Raw genomic sequence first — 24,272 nt, 5'->3', positions numbered from 1 at the left:
GATAAATGGCTTTCTTAGAATAGTTGCATGTCATAACACAAACGCACAAAGGGTTACGTGTCACAATATTTCTGCCATTTAATCTTCATGAATGAAGACTGTCAACGGTACCTTATTTGGCCATGATGACTTATCTATGAGGCAACATGTTCCCTCTGGACTGTTTGTTGGAACTTGTGGTGAGGACTGAAGTGTTGAATCTGGTAAGAGAGAAACGACATGATGATGTATGCTGGGATATAAATGTCAAAGGAACCCATGTCCAGTGTTGTGTGGTTGCAGTTCTACTATGACTGTCTTGCCCAACAGGAGCAAAACTAGTTTGGTTGGTTGGTGTCAATGTTTGCACCACTTTCAGAATAACTGAATCTCAATTGGAAAAACAAATGCAAACAGAGACAAAAGCAGTTTAATTTCTTTCGGACTTCATTCACATCTGAATGATCATGCTTGAGTTGTTTCTCCTTTGAAACCTGGGAAGCCAACTGGGATACAGTGAAGTTAGGGACAAACAGAGGGAGAGAGAGAGGGAGAAAATAAAGGAGAGGACCAATCCAAACAACAGAGGAATGCTCTCAGTCCGAGCTGCTGCTCTCCCACTTGCCTGCCTTGGTATGTGTAATTACTCCACAATTAAAGTGCCTGCACTTGTGTCTGAGTGGACCTCGTGGTGCTTGGTGACCACACTCAACCGTGTCAACAATGTGGCCTGGACAGAACAGGCAATTTCACACAAGTTAGTCAGAGGGTGTAAAAAGAGGGGTAAATTGTTATGAAAACATTTTATTAGAGGATGCTGATGATGGTGGAAGAAGCAGCTGCTCTGATAAATCTCTCTTACCTCATCCACTCAATGATTCCTACTGAACTTATCTCAGTCTGCCCTTTTTGTCTTTCATTTGTTGGTCATTGACTACACAGCTGGAGTTTGTCATCTTTCTTCATTTTTTCTTTGAAGTCTGTCTTTCCCTCATTTCCTCTGTGCTATGTGAATCACTTTCCCTGCTAGGCTGTCTCGCTCTCCTCCTCTCTTTCCCGACCCAGACCACAAGAATGCAGAGCGACTGTCACTGCATGCGCACACACACCCACCCACACACCCACACACACACATACTGATGCAGATCTACACATGCAAGACACACATGCAAAACATTTCAGACTTGAACACTTGGCCATTTTTTTCATCGTGATTTCAATTCAGGTACACATGTTCTGGTGTATTCAACCAAATGCTGATGTGACATACTGTGTATGGATTTTTTTATGCATTTCAACTTACCTTTAATTACAGACTTTCTATTTCCGTGTCTCTAAATAGTGGAAGTGAAAAATTCCAAGCAAAAATACAATTAACATAAACATTTATAGCTGTGTATTTGTCTAGGTGCACAAGTTCCATACATTTTTGGCTTTCCCCTCTGCAATTCCACCTATAGGTGCCACTGTCGGAATCTCTTGTTAAGTGCCATTAGTGGTGAGACAGCGTTGGCACAGTGGGCTCCACCTTTGCAATGAATTACTTTTCTTAACATAGAAACAAAAATATCCAGAAAAACTGCAGCCTGTTCATTCGTTTCATTATTGGAAAAACACTAAGGAGACATTTAAAAAGCCAACCTTAGCTCACTTGCAAATTTTACATTGGCTGAAATACAATATAAACAATTTTCATTGCCATCTTATTGAACATTTTCTTTCATAGACTTAGTTTTATTTGAATAAAATGTTTTGGTACCCCTTAAATTTGTCCCAATCCTTTCATCCAGATACAAAATGTAAATGCAAATGCTGATGCCTAAAATACCTACATACAGCATTTAGCATGTGATTCTCGCTCTTGCAATAATTGAAAAACAGCAAAATGTGATCAGAACCTTTGAAAATAAAAAAAATAAAAAAGCAACAACTGAAATATCAAAAGCTGGAAATAAAAGTCCAAAACTGTCACTGATGCACTTTAGATGTTAAATTTGAAAAGTTGAATTCCTGAGTTATATAATCATCAAGGTAACAGATACAGTAGCTTTACATCCAGTGACCTGTGTGTCAGTCTAATCTAAAAGTAGAAATGTGATGTTTCCTGTTTTCCCCCAACTGGAAATTTTGGAAAAGGAGCTGTGGTGTGACAGGAATTGATTTATCTTAAGAAGATTGTAAAAATAAAAAAAAACCACAAAAAAAAACGCTGTGCCTGCCTAGTTTTCTCTTTTCCTCTTTTGGACTGTTCATGGAGATGAGAGTCAGCTACAACCAAAATTGTGAACAGAAGTTGGCTGATAAGTTCCCGGAAGGTTGAAAAGCTGTATGTCGGAGGGTCCTGGCTCATACAGTATCCCTGGATATGTTAATGTTAAGAGTAAGACCGTGAAGTGCTATCAGCTTAAGGAAGAGCTGTTTACGAACAATTACAAAAATATATTATTAGTGTCATTAATGAAATGTAATACATAATTATGAAGGTAACGTCATCCAAAAGAGGTGGACAAATCAGATTTCTAACCACCACCACCACACTGAGGGTCAGCACACCTTTGTCCTGTTGTGAAAAACATGTGTCATCTTGGTTTGTGGTCCTGCTCCGACAGCAGCAGGTTATTTAGTTTGATGACAATATTTGCAAAGTCAGTGAGATCCACAAAGTCTGAGGTGATGATGTTGACTCCGTCCACCCCTGGTCTCTGAGCCTCAACCCAGGATATGATGGTTGGCAGGTTTCTAGAGCCACAAAAGAAGGAAGTTTGTATGAGAAGGCAAACAGTTAGACCGATTTGAGTCACATCGAACATCCTGCCATTTGAATTTGAATATAAACTGATTGCCTGACCTTGCAATCACACTACCTAGTGTCACATTTCTGTCTCTGTGGGCTTTATAGTTATGGCCCAAACATTGCCAAAGTCCAATCAGTTGTTGGCTGAATGGTTATCTGTCTGTCCATCAAGTTTCATTAAAAACTGATGTTGTATTTTTTTTTTTTTTGATGTGTCACTATGTGGGACAGAGTAGACCTGATGGAAAAAACTAAGTTGAAGACAGTGATGCTTGTGTCTGTCTGTCAGTGAGAGATTCGGTTGCCACTATTGTCTCAGAATCACTGCTCTGCATTCAAACACGGTCTGTTGTGGTTCTTGGCATACAGACCAACACACCCACACCCATACTGTCGCTGTATCACTTCGAACACCCTTAAAGTCTCCATTCTGCTGCAGCCACCAGCAGAACAAAACCAGGAAGCCAGAATGTTTATCCAGCAGTGATAAACAATCCCATTTCCTCGGAAGTGAAAAATTAGGCCACCTCCTGTCTCGCCGGAGTGTCCGTTCAGGAGTTTTATACCATGGCATTGGTGGCATGACCTTAAGTCAGGATTTCCACTGTAATTTCCATTTAAATCTTGGGCTCACGGAGCCAGATTCAGCCCTTGCTTAGGAAAGGTAAAATCTCTAATCTGAGTTATAAAATGTGTTTCTATTTGACACTGTCAATTTGGATTGGGTTTACACCTGATCCTTAGTGAAAATAAACCATTATTGCAACAGATAAGCCAGAAATAAAGATACATGCAGAAAAAGGTTTTAAAAAGGATATTGATATACAGTATATGTTGTTTAAGTAGACAAAACACTAATACATAGTTTTGTTCTTATTACTTAACATTGTTTTATAAACTGTGGTTTAAGTTAATCATAACTGGTAATTAAAGCATTTCTTCCAGTGGTTTTGATTATTGTCCCCCCCCCCCCTTTTTTCTTTGTACAAAACCAACAATCATCTTTGCCCGATGCACTACATTACCAGCGTTTACTGTACTGCCCTCTACTGGCCTTAAACTAAATTACATAAATGAAGCTGAGCAGTAAAGAGGACGAAAAGATTTCTTAACATTTAAACGTGATCCCTGCAAACAAGAGAAGTCCTCTGTTATTTTAAAACAGGCTACACGTTATAACCAACAAATGTGTTTTAATGCTTCACAAGTCGTCACTCACTGTGGCTCACCCAAACCCAGTCACTGACCTCTCCACCAGGTACTTCCGGAGCCCCCACAGCAGGCCCTTGGCCACAGTGTTAACCCTGGGTGTGAGGATGGCCTGGGACACATGGAAGGACCCCTGCTTGGCTCTTTCCTTCAGTGTTGTTTCCAGGAACTAGACGGGGGAGAGTTAAATAGAGAAAATCTTATCTAAAGAGCTCTTTAGTGTGAGGAATGTGGTCAAATAATGCAAAGAATGCGGCATTGTTTTTTGTTGAGGTTAGTGGATAAGAAGCTTTGGGGATAAGGAGGCAAAAAAAAAAGGGAAGGAAGAAATGAAGAGGATAGGTGAACATGATGACAACTTTGGAGATGGATATGGAAAAAATAAGGGGTCGCTTCCTCTTTTTTTTTTTTTTTTTTTAGCTTGAACCTACAAAATAATGCTAAATAAACTTCGTATATTTGATTTTCCCTCGAAGAACTTGAAAAAATGCAGCCTCTATCTAGGAGCCGAATACGGAGCTGGAGTAACCATCATCCAACTGTTCACTATGTGTACACTAGGCGTCGCTGTGCTAATACCTGGAGCTCAGGTACAGATAGGAAGGGCACTATTGTTGTCATGTGCTTAAACCCGGAAGTGCTAAGGGATTTTGGCGCCAAAATTTTGTATGTCGCGCTGTAGGCTGTGTGGACTCATCGTTGGAAACGTTTATCCACTGTGCAAACAATAAAATCTTGATTGTCACTCTGCAGTCGAAGTAAAACGCCCAGTAACTATTAATTCATGGTAACAACAAACAGGAGCGGAGCTCCTCAGACAGGTCACTCCATGGATTCAATTCAAGGGTTGGAGGAAGGTTGAGCAGAGGAGCAACGCCTCACACCGGAGTCTGGACCATGTTGGGTGGACTCCCAAACTGTCCATGCATCACCAATAGACCTTTTTCACTGCAGATATTTTCACTTGTCCTTTTGTAGGAAAGGCGCATGTATATTAATGATGGCTGCATTTCGCTTAGGGGAGGTCCTGCTTAGGTGCGTGCAGGTTCACTGTCATGGCTTACTGTGGACACTTAATTGAACTGAGCCATCATTAATTCCACCTGTGTTTTCCCCACAATCACAAGTCCAAATGTCTGCTCTGAAAAAGTCCGCAGCAATCAGCAATTATCCGCCATAATCGCTGAACGCTGCTTCTGTAGACGCTAAAATGGAAGAAGATAAAAGATCTTCCAAAGGTGAGAATCCTTCCTGATCTTTTACCATTTACCAACATGGGAGGAGATTATTTGCGTCGGTCAGAGTAAGAAAGGGAAGATTAACCTTTTAAGCTCTATTTTGAGTTCTATTTACCTGTGAAGGCGAGCAGAGCTGTCCATCAGTAGTAGTCTCAGCAGCTTGAGGTAATAGATTTAGCTCCTACAATATGTATGAGGACTTGATTCTTACGCATATTAAAAGGGTAAATGTGGATTTCGGACCTGTGTAAGCTTGTTGGGTTCAGTTGTGTTTGCCCAGGGTGCAGGGATCTTGTTGCCAGGCCACATGACGGGGATGCCCCGGGCTGACGGATGATGGTAGAACACGATCACCTGTGGAGAGAAGAAAACGAAATATGGTGAGTTTGAAAGACTTGCAGGTCAATTTTGTGCTCGACTTAACAGTTGGAAATATAAAATACCCCAAAATGTACATTTAAAAACAAGGAACATGACACAATGTAACGCCTGATCCAAATTTTAAAGGACAATCACGCATAACCTAGCATTTACAGTCATATCTGCACATATTTACCCTGTTGTCTAAGTGGAAATGTTTTAGTTTTACATTATAGACACTTAATCATAAAAAAAAAAAGACTATGAGAATAGGTAGGGTTAAAGTGTCTCTAACGGTGATGAAGTGAGGAGGAAGGCTGCCCTCTGCCGCTGCTAACTGCACCTCCTCTTCTACTCTGCTCGTCTCCTCTGTCTGCTCTACACTCTCTCTCCTTCACCAACTAAGCCAGTTGCAGATTAGGGTCATGAGAACAGGAATGATAGAATCTGAATGTCCATAGTATTCACACCTAAGACGAGGAGCCCGAATACACAGATGCAGGCAGACGAGTGTGTTCCTGGTTAGCTGGTGAGCTCTCATCTTCATGTATCTGTACAGTAAAAGGAAGCCAAATGTAGGGTGAAGCACAAAATTAGATGTGTGTGTGTGTGTGTGTGAGAGGAATACAAATTATGGCAGATTTAAAGTTTGTCAGAGACAGGTGGTGTTTAGCAGGAGGTAAGTATAAGAAAGAAAAATGTATGAAAGATCAAAAGAGAAACGGAGACGGCTTAAGGCTGAATTCTCTGAACGTATTGGGTTGGATGGTGGGACAAGTGTTAATGGGATGATGCTCACAACTAATTCCTTGAGAGTCACAGATGGCAGGGATTACCTGAGCACAGAGGTTAAGTGAACCATCCGCTACTCGCACACACCTTTTGCGTGTATATGTATATATGCAGCAGACGGTATGTTCTCATGCATTCACTCGCATGCAAAGGCACAATCAATAGAGATCCTTTCATTCCTGCGACGGGAAGATTCGGGTGGTGAGAAAAATATGTTGGAAGTGTTTCACTGCTGCCTTCTGATCTCACCTGGTATTTCTTCTCCCAGAGGTAATCCAGAGTGACGCCCTCCACTGCACAGTTGTTGCACAGCTTGCTGCCAAACACTTCCTGGAGCATGTTAATGAGGTACACATGGTGCTCCGCCTCCATCGCATAGTGATGGTTGAAGTCCAGAAGTACTACCTAAATTAAATTTAACCTGTTAGTTGTCTAAATTAGCAACACATTAAAGTATTTTATATTTTGTTTGATTTAAAAAAATATATATATATATTTCATACTATTTAATATGCTTCTTACCTCATTCCTGTGTCTGCTCAGGAAAGAGTTGACTTGTAACAGGCCGTCCCTCACCTTTAGGGGAAAAAGCAGACTGGAGGGTTAAAGATCAGTTCAGGTCTCTCAGTCTTTATACAAATTCAAAAAGGACAGGGCTGGTCTTAGTCATAATTTTAGAGCTCCAAAGCTCCACTTGAATGCCTTGTGGACTAGTGAAATGGAAAGTACTGCCACATTGCATCATAAAATAAACAATAATGGAGTCAAGTACCAACTGCACAAATTTAAATAATTGCAAACTCATAATGGTGTTAAATGTTGCTGTCCCTGCCATCAGCCAAGCTGTATTTATGTTCTATTTTGTGGTCATGAGTTCATCTCATGACACAGTCAAAGCTGTGTGTCACACACGGAGCAGGCACATGTCAGAAACACCTATTTTTAGAAGAGGGATAAATCATGCTGTAACCTTTGAACCCCGTTCAAGGTCGTCTGCTGCACTAACAGCATTAAAACAGAGCACGATAGTAGATGAAGCTATTCACTTTTCATCCAAAATGAGAGGCAGACTAGCTGGCAAAATGTTTAACTCGGTTCAAATGCTATTTTAATATAGATTTACAAACCCAATAATATTCAATGCTGAGGGAAATACCCGCCTGTGACAGTTTACAAAATTAAATAAAGTAATACAGTAAATTATAAAACACAAGTAAGAAAAGGGAGACCGGCACAGTAGTCACAATGACATCTTTTTTTAAAAAATGCCAATAATTGTTTCCTCTTCCACTCACCTTGTGTCCAAAGAGGCCATGAATGAAATAGAGTTCATGTCCAGGCTCGCCTGGTTTCGCGGAAACCCTGAGATCAAAGTAGCGAATTCCTGCATCCAACTGCTCCACAAAATTCAGGTTCTGGGAACACCGATTGCAGCACATCATATATCACAGCTGGCTGAAAAAAAACCTGTTAAACAGACTTTCTAATAATCTGCCCGATATATGTCACCCGGCTCCCCACACGGCTGGCTTAGTGGACTGCAGTGATTTGAGAGCAGTACCTGTGTCATGGACCACTTCACCATGACTTTCTTGGCTAAGACGCTGAACATGGTGGCCAGATACTGGACAAAAACCTTCTGATCGGGGCCCACTGGCGCATGTACATCCACCCAGAAAGTGAAAGAATCATGAGACCCTGAAAGAAAGAGCGACAGCTGCTGCTGATGTGAAATTTAAACCGAACAGGAAAAACAGACATTCAGACAAAACCAAAGAATGGAAATGAGACTTGGGAGGAACGCCTGAAGGAAGAACCAATATTTCTGCATTTGCAGTCAACATTCAGTTCTGAAGGAGTCCACATTGTTGTTCTTATGAAGTTGGCTATGGACATTTGACCATAATGCACAATCATTATTCGTTTTGTCCTTTTTCAGGTGCACTCCGTAAGATTCACGCGTTCACCTGGAAGAGGCAAGCGAACCAACTGTTTTCTCCATTGTAAACTATTTTTAAAATCATGTACAGCTTGCTTGTATCACAATCACACCCCTATCAGGCTTGCAGCTTTGTTGTCATCCTGCCAAAGTGTTCTGGGGAAACCAAACCTCTTTATGCGCAGCTGGCTCACCTGGCACGGCGAGGTGTTTGAGGGGCATGGCACTGAGTTTGGACGGGAGCGAACCCATCCAGTCGGCGTTGACATTGCCAATCCCAGCAGGTCTCGTCTTCATGTCAAGAACTGCCGGCCAACAACCACCTCAGGAAACCGCTCTCTGGTACAAATTCAGTCCGGGTGACGGATTCCGGTGCGCTCCCAACAGGTAAAATCTACCGCGGGTCATCTTGGAATGTCACAATTATTTCAGTAAAAACAACTCTACGTAAACAAAACGCACTAACAAAGGCATCAGTTCAAGTGGGACCCGTTTCCACACCCGATTTTCGGAAGGCCATTACATGGCGTCGCGGTGCGTTGTTGGCCAATTCCAACCGGCACACCGGGCATCCTGACAAGGCCAGCGGGGAGCTAACGACCGCGATAATCCTCTTAGAGTGCAATTCCACTTGTTACCTTCTCGCCCCTTCTCTGCTTCTTGGTTTAACCTGAACCGGAGCGCTTCGTGTGTGTGTGTGTGTGTGTGTGTACAAAGATCACCCCCTTATACACACAGAGAAATGTGAGGTGCGTGCATTGGTTGGATTGTCTGTTGGTCCAGAGTCAGCAAATTCTGACGTGTTGCCTGATAAAATGAAGCCTATAAATCATTAATCAGCTCATCTGGACCATTTTATCCGAGGCCGCCAAGCTGATGGTGGATGACGTAATTAACTCAAATACTTTTACATCAAAACCTCTGTCTGTGTTCTGGTGTCGCATTCTTTATCTAATCTATTTTATTCTTAAATTAGCAGATTTTAATTGGATCGGTTGGTCATGTGATGTATTAGGAATGTCAAAGCTATTGGTCTACAAATACAAATAAGAATATTTAAATAGTTATTTAACATTTTAAGCCAATAGAAGATGTATTTGTGGCTCATCAGCTTTTCATTAGCGCCATCTGTTGGTGCATTGGACGAACTGCTACTGCTCAGAGAGGTTGGTTGAGGTAAAAGAGCGTCTCTCGTTTTCTTGTGTTGTTAATGCTCTGGAAGAGCGAAGCATGCCTACTTTGGCAGACACCTTTCCGTTTTAAGCAGCTGTGTTTGGGTCTAAAGTAGCAGGCTAAATAATTTGCGTGGCGTTTATATAAAAAACAAGAAAAAAAAAAGATCACATTTATTTATTATTAATTTTGTCATGTTTGGGGTTGTAATATTGTAGTAATACTCAAAATAGTGTCCACTGGGAACCCAAACTTCAAACTAATTACATTAATGTCGACCTTTTTTTAATTTCCGAAACGAACACTTCTCCAAGGACTACATCCCCCACAAAGCATTGCGGCAGTTGTCGCCTGGCAGCTGAACAAGCGTCGCGTTTGTGTGTACGTTTCCATGGGGAGAAGTCACGCGCACACACACACACACACACACACACACACACACACCTTACCGTAAGAGCTCAGTTTAGACGGGATACTACGACTATTTAATCTGGAGCTATCAGTACGCCCAAACAACGGACGAGGAAAGGAACAACAACTCTAAATGGTGAGTTTAAAACTGAGAGAAAGAAGAAAACAGCGCGAAATAGTCCTGTTCAAAGAAGTTGAGGAACTGAGCTGACAAAGCTGTCAACAACAAATGTCATCTCCGGTTTTGTTCTGATAAACTACTATGCTTATTTTAACGTCCATCAAAAACCTGTTATTTTTTGTAAGAGTAGGACTAATGTTTTGTTTTATTGATGGCCTGCTGTGGTTGAAAGTGTTTGACAGCTCAGTTATTTATAGTAGTTTATAGGATCAAGTAATCAGTCTTGATTAAATGTAATTTACTCTATTTCCTCTCCACTTAGTGTCCACGTGTGTTTTCAATATAATTGACCTTGAATAGCTTCCTAATGTCATGTGGCCTGGATATATCTTAATTCCCTTTAAATCCCTCCACAACAGATTGCCATCTGTGAAAGCTGAGTGCAGACCAGCAATCGGCTGGCCGGCCTCTTTACTTATCTTCTCGTCTTAGTTAGTGAGACTTGGACATCAAGTGTTGTTTATAGAAAGCATTTCTGTTTTGCAGTGGAAAAATCAAAAGATGAATGTAAATGCAGTGTGCAGAAGGCATGGCAAATCTTTAAACATTTACGTTTTGTTAATTTCTGGGGGGTTTAGAGATAAACCTGGTCTTTTTTTTCCCTGGTCCCAAAGAAATAACATCACTCTCCTTTTGTTTAGTTGCCCTTGGCTTGCCTGCAACTGCATTTCCTTTAACCTGCATACAGCAGGTCAGTACTCCGAGGCGAGTTCTGCTCGCTCACACAGCTTCGCTAAAGTTTCATTAAAATAGTTTACAGATGGAAAACAAATCCCTACTCCCTAATGCTCAAAATGATGTGGCTTATATTGCTTAAAATGTTTATTTGCATTTCATTATTATTTGCAACCAATATATCTGTTAACCATCGTTAATCCAAGAAATACAATATTTTCCTCGACACTTCTTTACTCGTATTACGTGAGATTATTTTTTTCGGTCAAATCCTTTGGTTGCACATTTGGTAAATGCTTATAAACTAGCACCACTTGTTTCTTTTTGAGCCGATAGAAACGAAAAAAAATAATTAGCAAGTAATACGTTAGTAATTCTTGCCACATTTTAGTCACAATCTTGTCTTTATAATGTAGCAATAATATCTCGTAATAGTATGAGTAAACATTCCTTGAGGAAAAGTCAAACAGACAAAGGAATTATATCCCAGTAAAATTGATTATGGAGCCCTTGTCGCATATGAATATCTGCGAAAAGCAATGTTATCCTGATTGTTTTGGCCCATAATTTATGTTTAAGTTCTGGCTCGTTTTTCACCAACGTTGTGCGCTCACCGTAGGTCTTCATTTGAAGACAATCAAACATGAGTCATCCAAGCAAACAGAGAATCTGCTTAAAAAGTTTCCGGGAAACTACTCACAAACCATATTCTCCAAGTTCTGGATATTAGAATACGTGTGTGGATATGGTCCAGTTTTTAATCAATTTTTTTCTTTCGAAATTTCATCCAAGTATGATAAGTGTTTATTTACTCGTATTTGTCGCTGTAATTGTGGAAAAACAAGGTTTATTTTGCCGAACATACAACATAACATCGTGATCAGTATTCCCTATAGCGTCATTCAAATCCTCTTGCCAGGCAGGGTGCTCGGAAAGGTAGTGGATGCCGGTAAGCATGACGGTGATGGAACATCCTATTTACATCCCTGCTGTTGGCCTAATCTGCTTTAGGGCTGTCTGTGTCATCTCCCTCAGGTGTTCACGTTGGATCCTCCTTCCGTACTACTGTGACACACACCTGAGCCTCCTCACTAAGGAACAGATAAGAAGTGGTCCGAGCATCGCTTTGTCCTCATTTCTCTTAGGAATCCTGTCTCGTGGAGATTTTTGAGATTGTACTCTATTGGCATGTCCGCTGTTGACCATATTTCATTTCTTTGTGTTTCTTGACTAGACCCGGCCTTTCTAACAATGGACCAGTCACTGCAAGATGAGCTGTGAACTCTCAGAATCGCTGGACATCGTGACACATTGGCCACCTGAAGCTCCTTCCGTCTGGGGAAGAACAAGTTCTGGAGAAGAGGCTGGTGATACAAAGACTGAGCATTACTTCGGCGGAAGAACACGGGAGAAGACATTTGATCAATGAATCAATCAACTCATCGCACACGTAAGGAAAGATAAGAAGCGGATGAAATCGTCTTGAGAGATGATGAATCGCTACACCACCCTGAGGCAGCTGGGTGATGGCACCTACGGCAGCGTGCTGATGGGGAGAAGCAACGAGTCTGGAGAACTCGTAGCTATCAAGAGGTGAGGATGTTGATCGTTTGTTAAAAGTTGAACTATCATCTCTCCTTGTTAGACTTTACAACATGTTGATATAGAACCAATATCGTGGTCTTAAACTTCTTATAATCAGCGTAATACTATGATATAGTTTGACGTTGTCATGACATGCAACCGTATTACACATTAAATAGCTTTGAGCAGTATTGAACATTAATCTCTGAAATAGCCTCACATTATCGATTGCAAGAAGTCAAATTAAAAAATATTCTGATCTTTAAATCTGACATTATTGCTCAACCTGCTCAATCTGTAAAACATAGTGCTAAATCTAATGTATATAAAGTGTTTGTGTTTCTATTTTTACATCCAAATATATTTCAGATTTTGCATGCATAAAGTCAAATTATTATATTAATACCTGAATGTAAATTTGACTATTCTCACCTCATATTCTCTCCTCCTCTTCGTGTGATCAAGATTTTCTATCAATAACTTTGAGGCACAACTTTTTTCTCACCATTATTTGCTGCCACACTAAACGGCTTTACTTGCACATGCACTTATGAAACTTATGTCTCGGATAATCTGACTCATTCAAGTTTCCTGCCATCACCAGGGCAAACAAACTAGCTTCCAGTGCTTTGTCTCAGCAACATGGCAGCAGTGCTCAATAATAGATGAGAAACCGCGGAGACTTGTCCACTGGTTGATCATTTGGTTACCATGCAAGACAATACATGTGGTGACGGTGAAAGGGAGTGAAAGTAGAGGGGGGGTGTGTCAGGTTGCTGACACTGTGAAAAGAGATGACTGAAACTGGCTGGTGCCCAGCGAGGAGAAAAAGATATCTGCACATTCTGCAACTCTTACGTAATTCCAGAGGGAGTTAGCGGTAACGTTGATTAGAGAAGATAAGCGTATACCAGCTGATGTGTTATCTTGACATACATAGGAACACACAACTACAATAAAACGGACACATTATACCATCAGCTGAGTTCAGGTGTGCTTTTATTTTGACTTAATTCAAGTAGAGAGAAATCAAACCGTTGAATCATAGTTTAAAATAACAGTTTCTATAATTTGACAATCTACGGCTTTTGCAGCTTTTCCTCCTGTACTGATATGAGCTGAAATTGGAGCCGCGTCAAAAGAGCTGAATTATTGATGGAGGCCCACGAAGGAATTTTGTGAAGACAGTAACCATATTGTGTATAGGTTATAATTTATGCAATCATGATATCTTCCATTCCTTTAACACAAACTCTATGCATATCTGACTTATTTTTTTCCTCATTGTTTTTTTCCATTTGTTTTATAGGATGAAGAGGAAGTTTTATTCATGGGAGGAATGTATGAACCTACGAGAGGTGAAGGTAAGGATACTTATTGTTTGCAGCAATACTCCCAGTAAATGGCAACATCCATGAGGGGAAAATGGTTTTGTGTGTTTGATTTAGACAATAATACTACACCTCTTTGGATGCTATTGACAGTCACAATTGTCCAAAAAACATCCTGTGTGTGCTTGCAGGTTTTCAAATATAACACACTGAAATGAGGACCAGGAAGGGAACTTCATTCATGCTCTACATGAAGGCCTTAACGTAAATTATTTGAGCATAATGTCATTATTTTGCATAATGGTCAAAATACATTGATGTGTATTGAAACATCTGGATTAAAATAAGACAAATGTCACGGTTTTTTTTGTTTTTTTTGTTTTTTTTTCATCATTTCCACATAATGTTCCACCATTTGTCGTTTAACTGATGCTCTTTTCATGGCGTCATGTTGTCTCACCTTCTTCTGCTGTGGGTTAATGTCACTTGAGTGGAGACTTGGCGCCACCCACTGTTTGTCTCCAGGTCCAATGTTCAACTGACCACTTAATGTGAATCTATTGACATAAACATTATGGATTAAATGGCAAAGCCAAAAACCAGAGCCAATAAAAGGCCCTCGTTTTTAATAAGGGGTATTATTAAACTATAATCAGGCTTAAACTACAATGGTGGCATAAAATACACCAAAGATTGTTAATTACAATCATTTGCACAACAATTCATATTTAACAAAAATGTCATAATAATGCACTTTACAATGACCCTTCTACATAACTACTTTACCAGTTCCTATATTAACTATTCTGATATCTGTATTACGTTAACATACATGTTATTGCATTACGTGAATCAAATGTTTCTTCCCTTCCCAATCACATGTCCCTCCAGTCACTGAAGAAGCTGAACCATGCCAATGTGGTGAAACTAAAAGAGGTTATCAGAGAGAACGATCACCTCTACTTTGTCTTTGAGTACATGAAAGAGAACCTCTACCAGCTTATGAAGGACAGGTAAGAAGAGAAATGCCGTAATTCATACGACCAAAGTTTGCACACGTTGTAAAACACAGTGGTGTCGTCTTATACCAGTATCATAACATGGAATTCTGAAATGCAAGTCAGCCCCCACTGGATTACATGCCCATCGTGGTCAACATGTCACCAAAAGATTTCATGAATTTTATTTTTTGCACACTAGTAAGGGTTTGTGATGCAATTTGAAAAATCTGTTGGGATCCAATTCTTTCCTCGTGGAAAATTTGGTATTTCTGTCACATCACCATGCTCTCAAAAGTTTGCACGGCCACTGCATTAGGCTTCCTTTTGCAAACAGCTGCTGCCAGACTCAACACCCTCTCTGGTGGGAGCCCCTGATGTTTTTGCTCGTTTGGAAACCCCAGGTGTGTACACGTGAAACCTACACCTGGGGTTTGGCAGCTTCCCCCACCTGTCTGCTATTTTTTTCTGTTTGACAACAATGTTTTGACGAGCGGTTAAACATAATTTTTTATTTTATATTCTACATTTTTTCAGCACATTTTTACAAGTTAGCTTATGTGTGCAAAGATGAACCGAATGCTGTTTATGTAATGCTTTTATTGTTTTTATTAGTTGGCTCATGAGAATGATATCGATTCTATGTTTACAGAAAAAAATTGTTCCCAGAATCAGTGATAAGAAACATAAGCTTTCAGATTTTACAAGGCCTGTCGTTTATTCACAAACATGGTAGGTGTCCCGTGTTTCCTTCATGACGTATGAGAGTGGTTTCATACTACAAGATTCACTGAACACTTACAGTCTCAAAGTAAATTCATTATTCAAGATCAGAATTCCACAAGCAAACTGTAAAGCCATAATGCGTGAAATATTTCAATCAAATATCAGAATGACTCAATTGGTTATGTATCAAATTCTTGTAATATGTGAACCCTCCATTACTGCCTTGTTTTAACACTTGTCTAACTCTCTGGTCTGCTTTACTACTGTTTAATGACTGGATGTATGGATGCCTTGTTATCTAAAAAGCACGCAAATTGTCTGACGCAGAGTTAATTTAATCAGTCAAGGTTATGTTTGATCAAAAGAAACTACATCACTAAAGGATAGATTAAAAAAAAAAAAAAAAAAAGGTTGCTCATAGATTCTCGGTTATACACACTCGGTATTCATGGCCCCGGCTTCCACACATCTAAAATGCATGAAATCTTCTCGACTCTTAACACTTTTCTTTGATTTCTCTTTTATCCCTCCTTCCTTCCCTCTCTATCTCTTCCATGTGTTGTTAGAGAGAATAAGATGTTCTCAGAGAATGAACTTAGGAACATCATGTTCCAAGTGCTTTCTGGGTTGGTTTTTGTACATAAGCATGGTAAGAGGCTTTTCTGTCATTATTTACTCGTTCAAAATGTAGCGTAACCTTTAGCATGCTAGTGTGGGTGGACGTGATATTGTAAAAAGTCGTGTCAGTGTGACCCTCCGGTACGCCAATGGTAACATATTGCACATGCAGATATGTTTGTTTTATCCTTTAATGGCTACTAGGGATGTTGATGTATTTTTTTTTTTTTTTTTTTTTTTTTTTTTTTTTATATATTGTTATAGAGACCTGGTCCAAAATTGATTTGTTCATGACATCAAACATTGTAGCTCCTATACTTGCTTTATCAAGAGAAATTTACTTTTGTTTTACTTGAGAGTGATGAAGCAAATGTTTTCTGCATGATGCAAGCTAAGCTGTTTTCTCGGGTACAACGAATTTAGATTTCATGGCATTGTTCCACTAACAATTCTCCTTGTGCAAAAACTTTTCATCAGAAAAAAATCCTTTTTATATCTTGTGATCTGCACTACCGTAGTCTTCGACATTTTACAAACAATTTTAATATTTAATGTGACTGCAAATTGCACTGCCAATGTGTGCCAGCTGAATCACTGTACACTCAAGGACTTTGGCCCTGCTGTAAATAATGAACGTGTTGACGTGAAAAACTTTGTCCTTGAACGCACCGACCCATCACTGCTGCAGGGAAGATAAATATATTCATCAGCAGTTCTGTCTGAATTATACACGGTGTTTGTGGTTCATGAGAGATACTGGTGCAGTGTATTTATGTATGATTTTAATCTGAGGAGTCCATTAAAAGCTCAACATAAATCTTTGTGCAGGTTTCTTCCATCGAGACATGAAGCCAGAGAATCTGTTGTGCATGGGTCCAGAGCTGGTCAAAATAGCCGATTTTGGACTGGCCAGAGAGATCCGCTCCAAACCTCCTTACACCGACTATGTTTCAACTAGATGGTGAGAGGACTTTCTATCATGCACATCTACAATTAGAAGAAGAATGCTTAAAGCATCACTTTCAGTCTGCTAAACCACACAATAGAGGGGAAGAAATTGACTTTATTGAAGTGCTTCATATGATTTCCATCAAGGTACCGAGCTCCAGAGGTCCTGCTCAGATCATCCACCTACAGCTCTCCTATTGACCTGTGGGCTGTGGGCTGCATCATGGCTGAACTTTACACACTCAGACCTCTTTTCCCCGGGAACAGTGAAGTGGATGAGATCTTTAAGATTTGCCAAGTCCTGGGAACTGTCAAAAAGGTGAGAAGAGAGTGAATGGAGAGAGGTGGGAAAACCTCGACCTCAGTTCAGGTGTTTAATCGTCAATACTCTAATCTGATTAGGTGCTTATATTAATTGAAATAACATTCTTAAAGAAAAATAAATAATGTATTTGTGAGTAAGTGATTACTTTTTTTTTTTTTTTTTTTTTTCATATAAGAATAAATAGGAGCAGTGTTGTTGTTTCTATGGTGTAAAGCAGCTGAAGTGTGCTTCATCCAGAACAGGATGCCACTTCATCACAAAAGCTTTCCAGATACATCACTGTTAACTCTTTCCTCAACAGAAAGCCTTTTTTTGTATCACCTGATCAGGAAATGAGTCTGTAACATTTATTGCCACAGATGTGATCTTTACATTCACCATGCGTGAATAGGTTGTGAGATTTGGGGTTTATTATGGGCTTTTTTTTACTGAAACAATATTCACTTACAGGCTCGATTGTTTTTATATATAACTATGGTTATGATATATTTTAAATGTAAACTTCAAAACTAAAATATACATGTCTCGATGTGTAAACTCCTGATTAATGAACATAAACTGATGAAATCATTTGATCGTCTCTTCCCTTAGACTGATTGGCCGGAGGGCTACCAACTAGCAACTGCTATGAACTTTCGCTTCCCCCAATGCGTGCCGACTCACCTGAAGACCCTTATCCCTAATGCCAGTAACGAGGCTATTGCCCTGATGAAGGACCTGCTGCAGTGGGACCCCAAAAAAAGGCCCACTGCTGTCCAGGTACGCAAGACCAGAGTCAACAAAAAGTCTTAAGGTTGGGTCAAAGCTCAAGGCTTTATTTACCATGTCTGACCAATACATAATACTTTTCATCGGGAGTGAAAGAATTTGATGTGCATTAGTATAACATTGAATGTCAAGCTCCGTCTATACGTCTAGAGATAATAAAGTCTGCACTTGGAGGAGGGAACGCTGGGTGTTAATGGGTGTCTGCGAGTGCCCCAGGTTTTATAACTTGTGCATCATGAAGAGTACTTTGGCTTTTCTGGACCAGATTATACCTTATTATAGTATATTTATACTTAACCCCAAAAGGACATACCTGTCCGCAGAAAGGAAGTTTCCATCCCAGTGAAACATTTGCCATTACATGCAGATTATCTGAGCCAATACGGAGACTGAGTCAGCATCCTAATCCAAGTCAGTTTAAATAGTGTCTAAACCATACTTCGTTCCTGCTGTCCCTGCAAAATGTGTCATGCTCAATTAATGGCTGTTATATCATTAGTTGTAATGTATGCTCCACTGAGACGGGTGAATTGCTCTGTGGGCCTCTAGTAGGAAACACCCTGACAGAGTGTTTGATGATGTTTTTCCATTTTCTGCTCCCAGGTGTTTTGGATCTGTCAGGATGCACATTTAATTTGATCTAATCTAAGAAACCATTTCTGATTCACACAGCAAACCTCAAGAATTATTGAATAGAATAAAGTCTTTGCTATGGATGTTGTTTGCAGATGAATTTATCAGGACATCTTGTGCATTAAGAAAAAAAAATCCCTGCAGGTTTGAGAGAATAGTGATCTAATTCATTGATCCTTTTCCTCTAGTGTTATGCAAGTACATAATGTTGAAGACATTGTGCTGGAAGACACAAAATAGCAATCTGGTTTCATTCTTCTTCCTTGCCAGGCCTTGCGTTATCCCTACTTCCAGGTAGGCCAAGTCTTAGGGCCTCGTCCTCAAAGCCAGGAGGTGAAGAAGGTCCAGATGAGGCCGTTGGCCCAGAAACAGGCCTCGGAGTCCAAGACTGAGCCCCGTGAGGCCGAGTCTGAGTCCAAAGCCTCCACCTCCTCTTCCAGAAACAATCCGCAGCACCAGCCTCTTCAGCAGATCCCGCTGCCTCAAGCTGACAGTAAATCAGGAGGCCTCAGCCATGCAGTGAGTAGGTTTATGAAATCGGAGCCTTATTTCATGATTAATAAAGTAAAATAATGAAAGGGTTTCGGATTATATGGATTTGCCAGATTAACTGTGTCCTCTTTAAGGATCCGGAGTTTAATAACAGTGACTGTAGCAGAAAGTAGCAGTTAAATCAGTAAGACAGATTTTATAAATCCAAACATGACAGTAGTCTTGTCTGCAGAAGCGGGCATCGCTGGGCAGCGAGAACAGTGTTGGCGGCGGGATGGGAGCACTGAAGAGCGGTCGTCGTCGCTGGGGCCAGACGGTGGCCAAGACCTCCGACAGCTGGGAGGAATCGGACCCATCGGAAACAGCCGCCTCCAACTCCAAGAAACCCAGCCTGGGGAATGCAAAGGAGGAGAGGAGCCAAAAGGAGCACTGCCCACAGTAAGTGCTGTAATGTTTGAAGAGGACGGACGCTTCTGAGATGTGAAGCATGTTGTCATTTTATAAACTACTGCATGTGACAATGATATATGTACACGCAACGTTTTCTGTCACAAATATTTAACAATATGATAAATTGTAAAACTGCCATACTCTAATTCAAGACCTAATGTGACGCACTTAAAAATGAGGTGCTTTGGAGGCACAGACATTTGAAGTGTTTGGATTGTGTTTTCAGGCCCAAGGAGCAGAAACCTCTATATTCCTTCAGCACAGTTACAAAGTTACCGAGCAACGTTAAAATCAGCCAAATGGACTCCAATCTCCCAGGGTCTGCAGCGCGGCAGCACTATCTCAGTCAGTCACGATACTTACCAGGTAAGACTAATCGGGAGTGCCGTCTTTATTGTGGCAAACGGGTCACTGCAACTTAAAAAAAAATAGAAGCATTGTTGCATTTCTCGAACTTGCATTATTGTGAAGTCTGATGAAAGGCTTGATTGTAGTATTTCTGGTGTTTTAAGGCTTGATCGGCAAGAATCAGTCGTCCTCTGGAGACAAGGAGTTGAGTGGTATGACGCTGCGGGACCTGTGGGAGACCTCCTCAAACACTGTAAATAAACCACTCGGTCCTATCGGAGGAGGATTATCTGTCACCAGAGCCAACGCGGGTAAGGACTGCAGATGTTTAATGCAGAGGTGTTGAGAGGCGCACGGCGCAGAGTACAGTGGAGAGGTCTCGGGTTTCCAGATTTCATTGACATGTTAAAGAAATTATACCTAACAAGCAGCCCAACAGTTTGCAGATTACATTATAGAGAAGGTGCTTGAATGACTTGTGTTAGAGACGGGGGTGTAGTGTTATTCGGGACACCCGTGACACACACACACACACACACAAGCGTACACACTGCACTGTGACATTCAGTTCCTGTTTCTGATGTGTAACCTCGGTTTCTAAGGTGGCAAGTTTATATACAAAAGTTAACAACATTTTAATATTTCTTTATTTGATAAGGTCAACAATATAATCCTGCAAAATCTAAATGGTTGTTCTTAATTACTCACCTGAACTCTAAAACACTAGACGGCTTTTAACTTTGAATGAATACAGGAACTTTAACCAAAAGCTCGTGGATCAAAATGTTGCTTTAAGGTGACGTCGCGAATCAATCAATACACCTTAAATGTCAATATTCCATCTCTGACCAAATCTTTGTTTTTATTAGCTCTCTTGCATGACATATACTTTAGAGATGACCTTCAAGCAGTTAAAACATGTCAATGCATTTTTACTGGCTCATGAGAACTGAGAACATTTTGATTTCTTTACTTGGAGAAAAAAGGTGGCTCAGCATAGTTCCAGCAGCATTACACCCATGATTGTGTTTTAATCCATTATGTCTGTTAAAGTTACCATTTTTGGTGTCTTAATGGTTTAGTTTAGTGAGTTCAGAGTTTATTTGACCCCTCACCTGAATGAAAATGTTTGCAATAGCACATTTGATCCAGTTTGGGTAACATAAAGTATGCACACTTGCACCGTCCAAAGGAAAACAGACCGTCTTCCAGCAAAAAATAACAATCTTTGTTATTATCTGTGACTGAGCTAACGCATCAGGTTTTGCGTTTTGGCAGCAAAATTAGGCAAAGAACCTGCTCAGTCAGCAGATCAGATAAAGAAACGACTACACCGTTACATTTGCAGTGGAAACCTGGCGACTGTCTGTGTTACATAATATGTCCTCCATGTGACACAAAGGCTCTAAATGCTAATGATGCAGCTAATGTCTCCTGATCAGTAGTTACGGGTGCTGGGGGTGAGCCCGAAGTGTCATCGGCTTTCATGATATGAGACATCTATAAATCATTTGTCATGTAGACAGACACACAATATGGGTCCCCTCCTTGTGCTCTTCTGTCTCCTCTCTGCTCTCCTGTCTCTTTCTTTCACCTCTTCATTGCTTATTCATGAGATCAAGACTGTCGGTGTTAGATCAAGTGTTCCTTAAATGGCCCTCAACTGCCCCCTCCCCCCTCTCATTTGTCCCACCTCTCAGCACTTACTTAGCAATGTTTGTTTTAATAGTTCTCCCCTATTACTTATGAATCTAATATTTCATTTAGTGCTGAAAAGTATTTTTGGTTTTTAACCCGTGTTGTTGTTCTGTTTTCCCTCTGATTGCATGCACATTTCCTCCAACTCTACTTTTTACTTGCTGTGCGATTAGAGGAGTCTGTGGAGAGCCCACCGGAGAAAGCTGTTGTTAAAGAAAGAATACTGGAGAAAATTGATCTCTCCAAAGGTATCGAAATGAGATGACTTCACCTTCACTGATTTGCTGTATTTTTCAAGTTGGAAGCAATGGTACAGATTTAGATATCTCGGGCTTCCTTATTATATAGAACATTTATAGTTGTAGTACGTAGAACGGCTGCAGGGTAAAATGAGATAAACCAACAATCAGCGTGGTGGCTGATGCAACAAGCTTCAGGCATTCAAACAGCAGCTTAACATGTGAAAGAAAGCTGCTGCTAAAAGCTCTGCAGGAGACAAAGGTGCAAATACACAGTTTAACCTGGGAACTAAGAGCTCCAGTTGTTATATAGAAGGTAAATTACACCACATCTTCACAAGGAAACAATGGGGCATTTCACTAATTGTTGATTGATTCTTGTTGTTCTGGGTTTTGTACCCTCATGGTTGAAATGCACTTATTGTAAGTCGCTTTGGATAAAAGCGTCAGCTAAATGAAATGAAATGTAATAATGTAATGTAATTGTACTGATGACCATGTCTGACTGCCGGTTAAGCAGCTCGCCGGCGTTGCTTGAAAAGTTGAATGACTACACTTGCTCTCTGTAGCGTTTGCATATGCAGCAGCTACTTCACACATGTTCACACAAATACTTAAGTGTCAGTAAAGCAATTTACTGTAGCTTCCTTCATTTGTATGTCTTTTCGTGATTTTAAATGCTGAATGCTATTTTATCTAATATGATGCTGACTGGGAACCTGTGCTGGGTGGATACCTGGCGAATGTAATTGTAAAATACGCAGAAAAAAGAGTGCAGACGTTTGAACTATGTCCTTCTTTCCTTCCAGGGAACTTCGTAAGCACCAAGTACAACCTCTCCGGTGGTTACATCCCTTCATTTCAGAAGAAAGAGGTCGGCTCAGTGGGACAGAGAATCCAGCTTGCTCCTTTGGCGGGCCAGCACCCAAGTAAGGACTCATTTCACCTGCACACAGCCAACAAAATGATTTCTGATAGTTAACAAGGTAACTGCTTAAAAATTTTTTTTTTTTTAAACTTCTATCTTGCCACACTTATTTGATTCAAGTGTTTGCTCTGCTCCTCCTATCTTAATCAAGTTTCTGTAGTCTGTAACTATATTTTTTTCTCACGTATGATCAGCCTGTACTCTCATCTCTCCGGTTTCCATTGTTTCACTTACAATATTTCCTTCCAAACAGTCACTCACTTCAACTGTATTTCTCCTCTTTCTTGACTCTTTCAGTCAATCTTTCTTCCTCTTCTCCTGATAATAAAAAAGAAAAGTCAAAATCTGCAAAGCTCAAGCCCATATCCAACTCCTCATTGAGTGAAACTAGTGAAGGTATTGTCTTTTTCTAATAGTTGCTGTTAGTTTCTATTTTCTTTTTTGCTTAAATCATTATATCTTTAAAAGACAAAAGCTTTGGTTTTTATTGATTTTCTACTTTTGATGCTATTGTGCATTACATATAGAGTCTGTTAATTAAGACAGACACTTGTCTCACTGTATAGCTATACTGTATATTGGAGTTGGAGAAATGAACTTGCTGTCATGCTCCTCTAGATTACGAGGGCTGGAGGAGGAGGACAGACAGGATTCAGATGAAGGGGAGCAGCTACTCGGCATTGGGGAAAACCTCTGGAAATGTCCTGACGAGAGCTCCTGCTGTGCAGCCGGTCCACGGCAGGGTCGACTGGACATCCAAGTACGGAGGAAATCGGTAGTTCGAGGCAGCAGATGCAACAAGTTCTCCTTGTTGGGCTGCGTGTCTTATTGGTACGTATCTTCTGCTGAGAAAATTAATCCAGAGTGGCGCTTTACCCACATTAAAACTCAAAACTCTTGGAAATATATCGGTCCATATGCTTCCTGAATGACATTGAAGATGGGTTCGACACCTCTTACATTCTTTGTGAAGTCATTTTTCATGTTCATACAAGTAGGATCAAGTGTATGAGCGTGGAATCTCTGTTATGGAGATGATGGTTGCCATGATGCTGAACAAAGACTGGTACTCTCTGCAAGACAATCCCACTGTGTTCCCGAAGGATCCAGTGAGCCAATTCTACTGTTAGTGCTCGGGTATTTTAAATAGAATTTAAATGTAGAATAGTGTTCCACCTTTTTTTTTTTTTTTTTACTAGTTTTTATTGTCGAGTATTGTTTCACTACCCACGACAAATTGGAAACCGTCTTTTTGTTAGCGATTCCTGCACTGTTATATTTTCTCTGCTTTAATTCACCATGATGCATAACCAGATCTTTAGTGGCTACAGATACAAATCACTCTGCATATTGTCAGGCAACTGCAAACCTCTTTGTATTATGCAACAAATAAATGGAACATTTTGTAATGATTTTATACAAATAAATGTATGAA

The 24,272-nt window shown here is 40.3% G+C and overlaps 2 protein-coding genes across 4 annotated transcripts; one reads left to right on the top strand and one right to left on the bottom strand.

Moving 5' to 3' along the window:
* Positions 1 to 410: 410 nt before the first annotated feature.
* On the bottom strand, positions 411 to 9,078 carry plcxd2 (phosphatidylinositol-specific phospholipase C, X domain containing 2). 2 transcript variants are annotated; one of them, XM_069151512.1, is made up of 8 exons: positions 8,506 to 9,078; positions 7,934 to 8,070; positions 7,668 to 7,787; positions 6,895 to 6,948; positions 6,622 to 6,777; positions 5,464 to 5,574; positions 4,021 to 4,151; positions 411 to 2,718 (listed from the first exon to the last, which is right to left on the bottom strand). In XM_069151512.1, exons 1-8 carry the CDS (start codon positions 8,606 to 8,608, stop codon positions 2,559 to 2,561), a joined length of 972 nt encoding a protein of 323 aa, XP_069007613.1. In that variant the 5' UTR covers positions 8,609 to 9,078; the 3' UTR covers positions 411 to 2,558. The 2 variants fall into 2 exon arrangements, with proteins under 2 accessions (XP_069007613.1, XP_069007614.1); XM_069151513.1 differs by lacking the exon at positions 7,934 to 8,070.
* On the top strand, positions 8,570 to 24,272 carry mak (male germ cell-associated kinase). Of its 2 annotated transcripts, XM_069151509.1 has the most exons (16): positions 8,570 to 8,698; positions 11,986 to 12,344; positions 13,645 to 13,699; positions 14,558 to 14,679; positions 15,317 to 15,396; positions 16,837 to 16,969; positions 17,104 to 17,275; positions 17,873 to 18,040; positions 18,953 to 19,201; positions 19,407 to 19,612; positions 19,851 to 19,990; positions 20,137 to 20,283; positions 21,844 to 21,918; positions 22,719 to 22,838; positions 23,135 to 23,233; positions 23,456 to 24,272. In XM_069151509.1, exons 2-16 carry the CDS (start codon positions 12,241 to 12,243, stop codon positions 23,614 to 23,616), a joined length of 2,031 nt encoding a protein of 676 aa, XP_069007610.1. In that variant the 5' UTR covers positions 8,570 to 8,698; positions 11,986 to 12,240; the 3' UTR covers positions 23,617 to 24,272. The 2 variants fall into 2 exon arrangements, with proteins under 2 accessions (XP_069007610.1, XP_069007611.1); XM_069151510.1 differs by lacking the exons at positions 8,570 to 8,698; positions 11,986 to 12,344; positions 13,645 to 13,699; positions 14,558 to 14,679; positions 15,317 to 15,396 and adding an exon at positions 15,983 to 16,039.

Source organism: Embiotoca jacksoni, unplaced genomic scaffold, assembly GCF_022577435.1.
Source record: "Embiotoca jacksoni isolate LCO1_2020_lvr unplaced genomic scaffold, fEmbJac1.0.p SCAF_17, whole genome shotgun sequence".
Classification (NCBI taxonomy): domain Eukaryota; kingdom Metazoa; phylum Chordata; class Actinopteri; family Embiotocidae; genus Embiotoca; species Embiotoca jacksoni.
The sequence above is the reverse complement of the archived record's forward strand: the minus strand, read 5'-3'. Positions and strand labels throughout refer to the sequence as shown.

Coding starts and splice junctions, on each gene's coding strand:
- plcxd2 (XM_069151512.1), bottom strand. CDS start 8,608: ATGAAGACGAGACCTGCTGGGATTGGCAATGTCAACGCCGACTGGATG. Junction 7,788..7,933: donor TGAAGTGGTCCATGACACAG/GTACTGCTCTCA, acceptor CGGTGTTCCCAG/AACCTGAATTTTGTGGAGCA. Junction 4,152..5,463: donor AACCCAACAAGCTTACACAG/GTCCGAAATCCA, acceptor TCCCCCGTCTAG/TTCCTGGAAACAACACTGAA.
- mak (XM_069151509.1), top strand. CDS start 12,241: ATGATGAATCGCTACACCACCCTGAGGCAGCTGGGTGATGGCACCTAC. Junction 14,680..15,316: donor TACCAGCTTATGAAGGACAG/GTAAGAAGAGAA, acceptor CTATGTTTACAG/AAAAAAATTGTTCCCAGAAT. Junction 15,397..16,836: donor GTCGTTTATTCACAAACATG/GTAGGTGTCCCG, acceptor ATCTTTGTGCAG/GTTTCTTCCATCGAGACATG.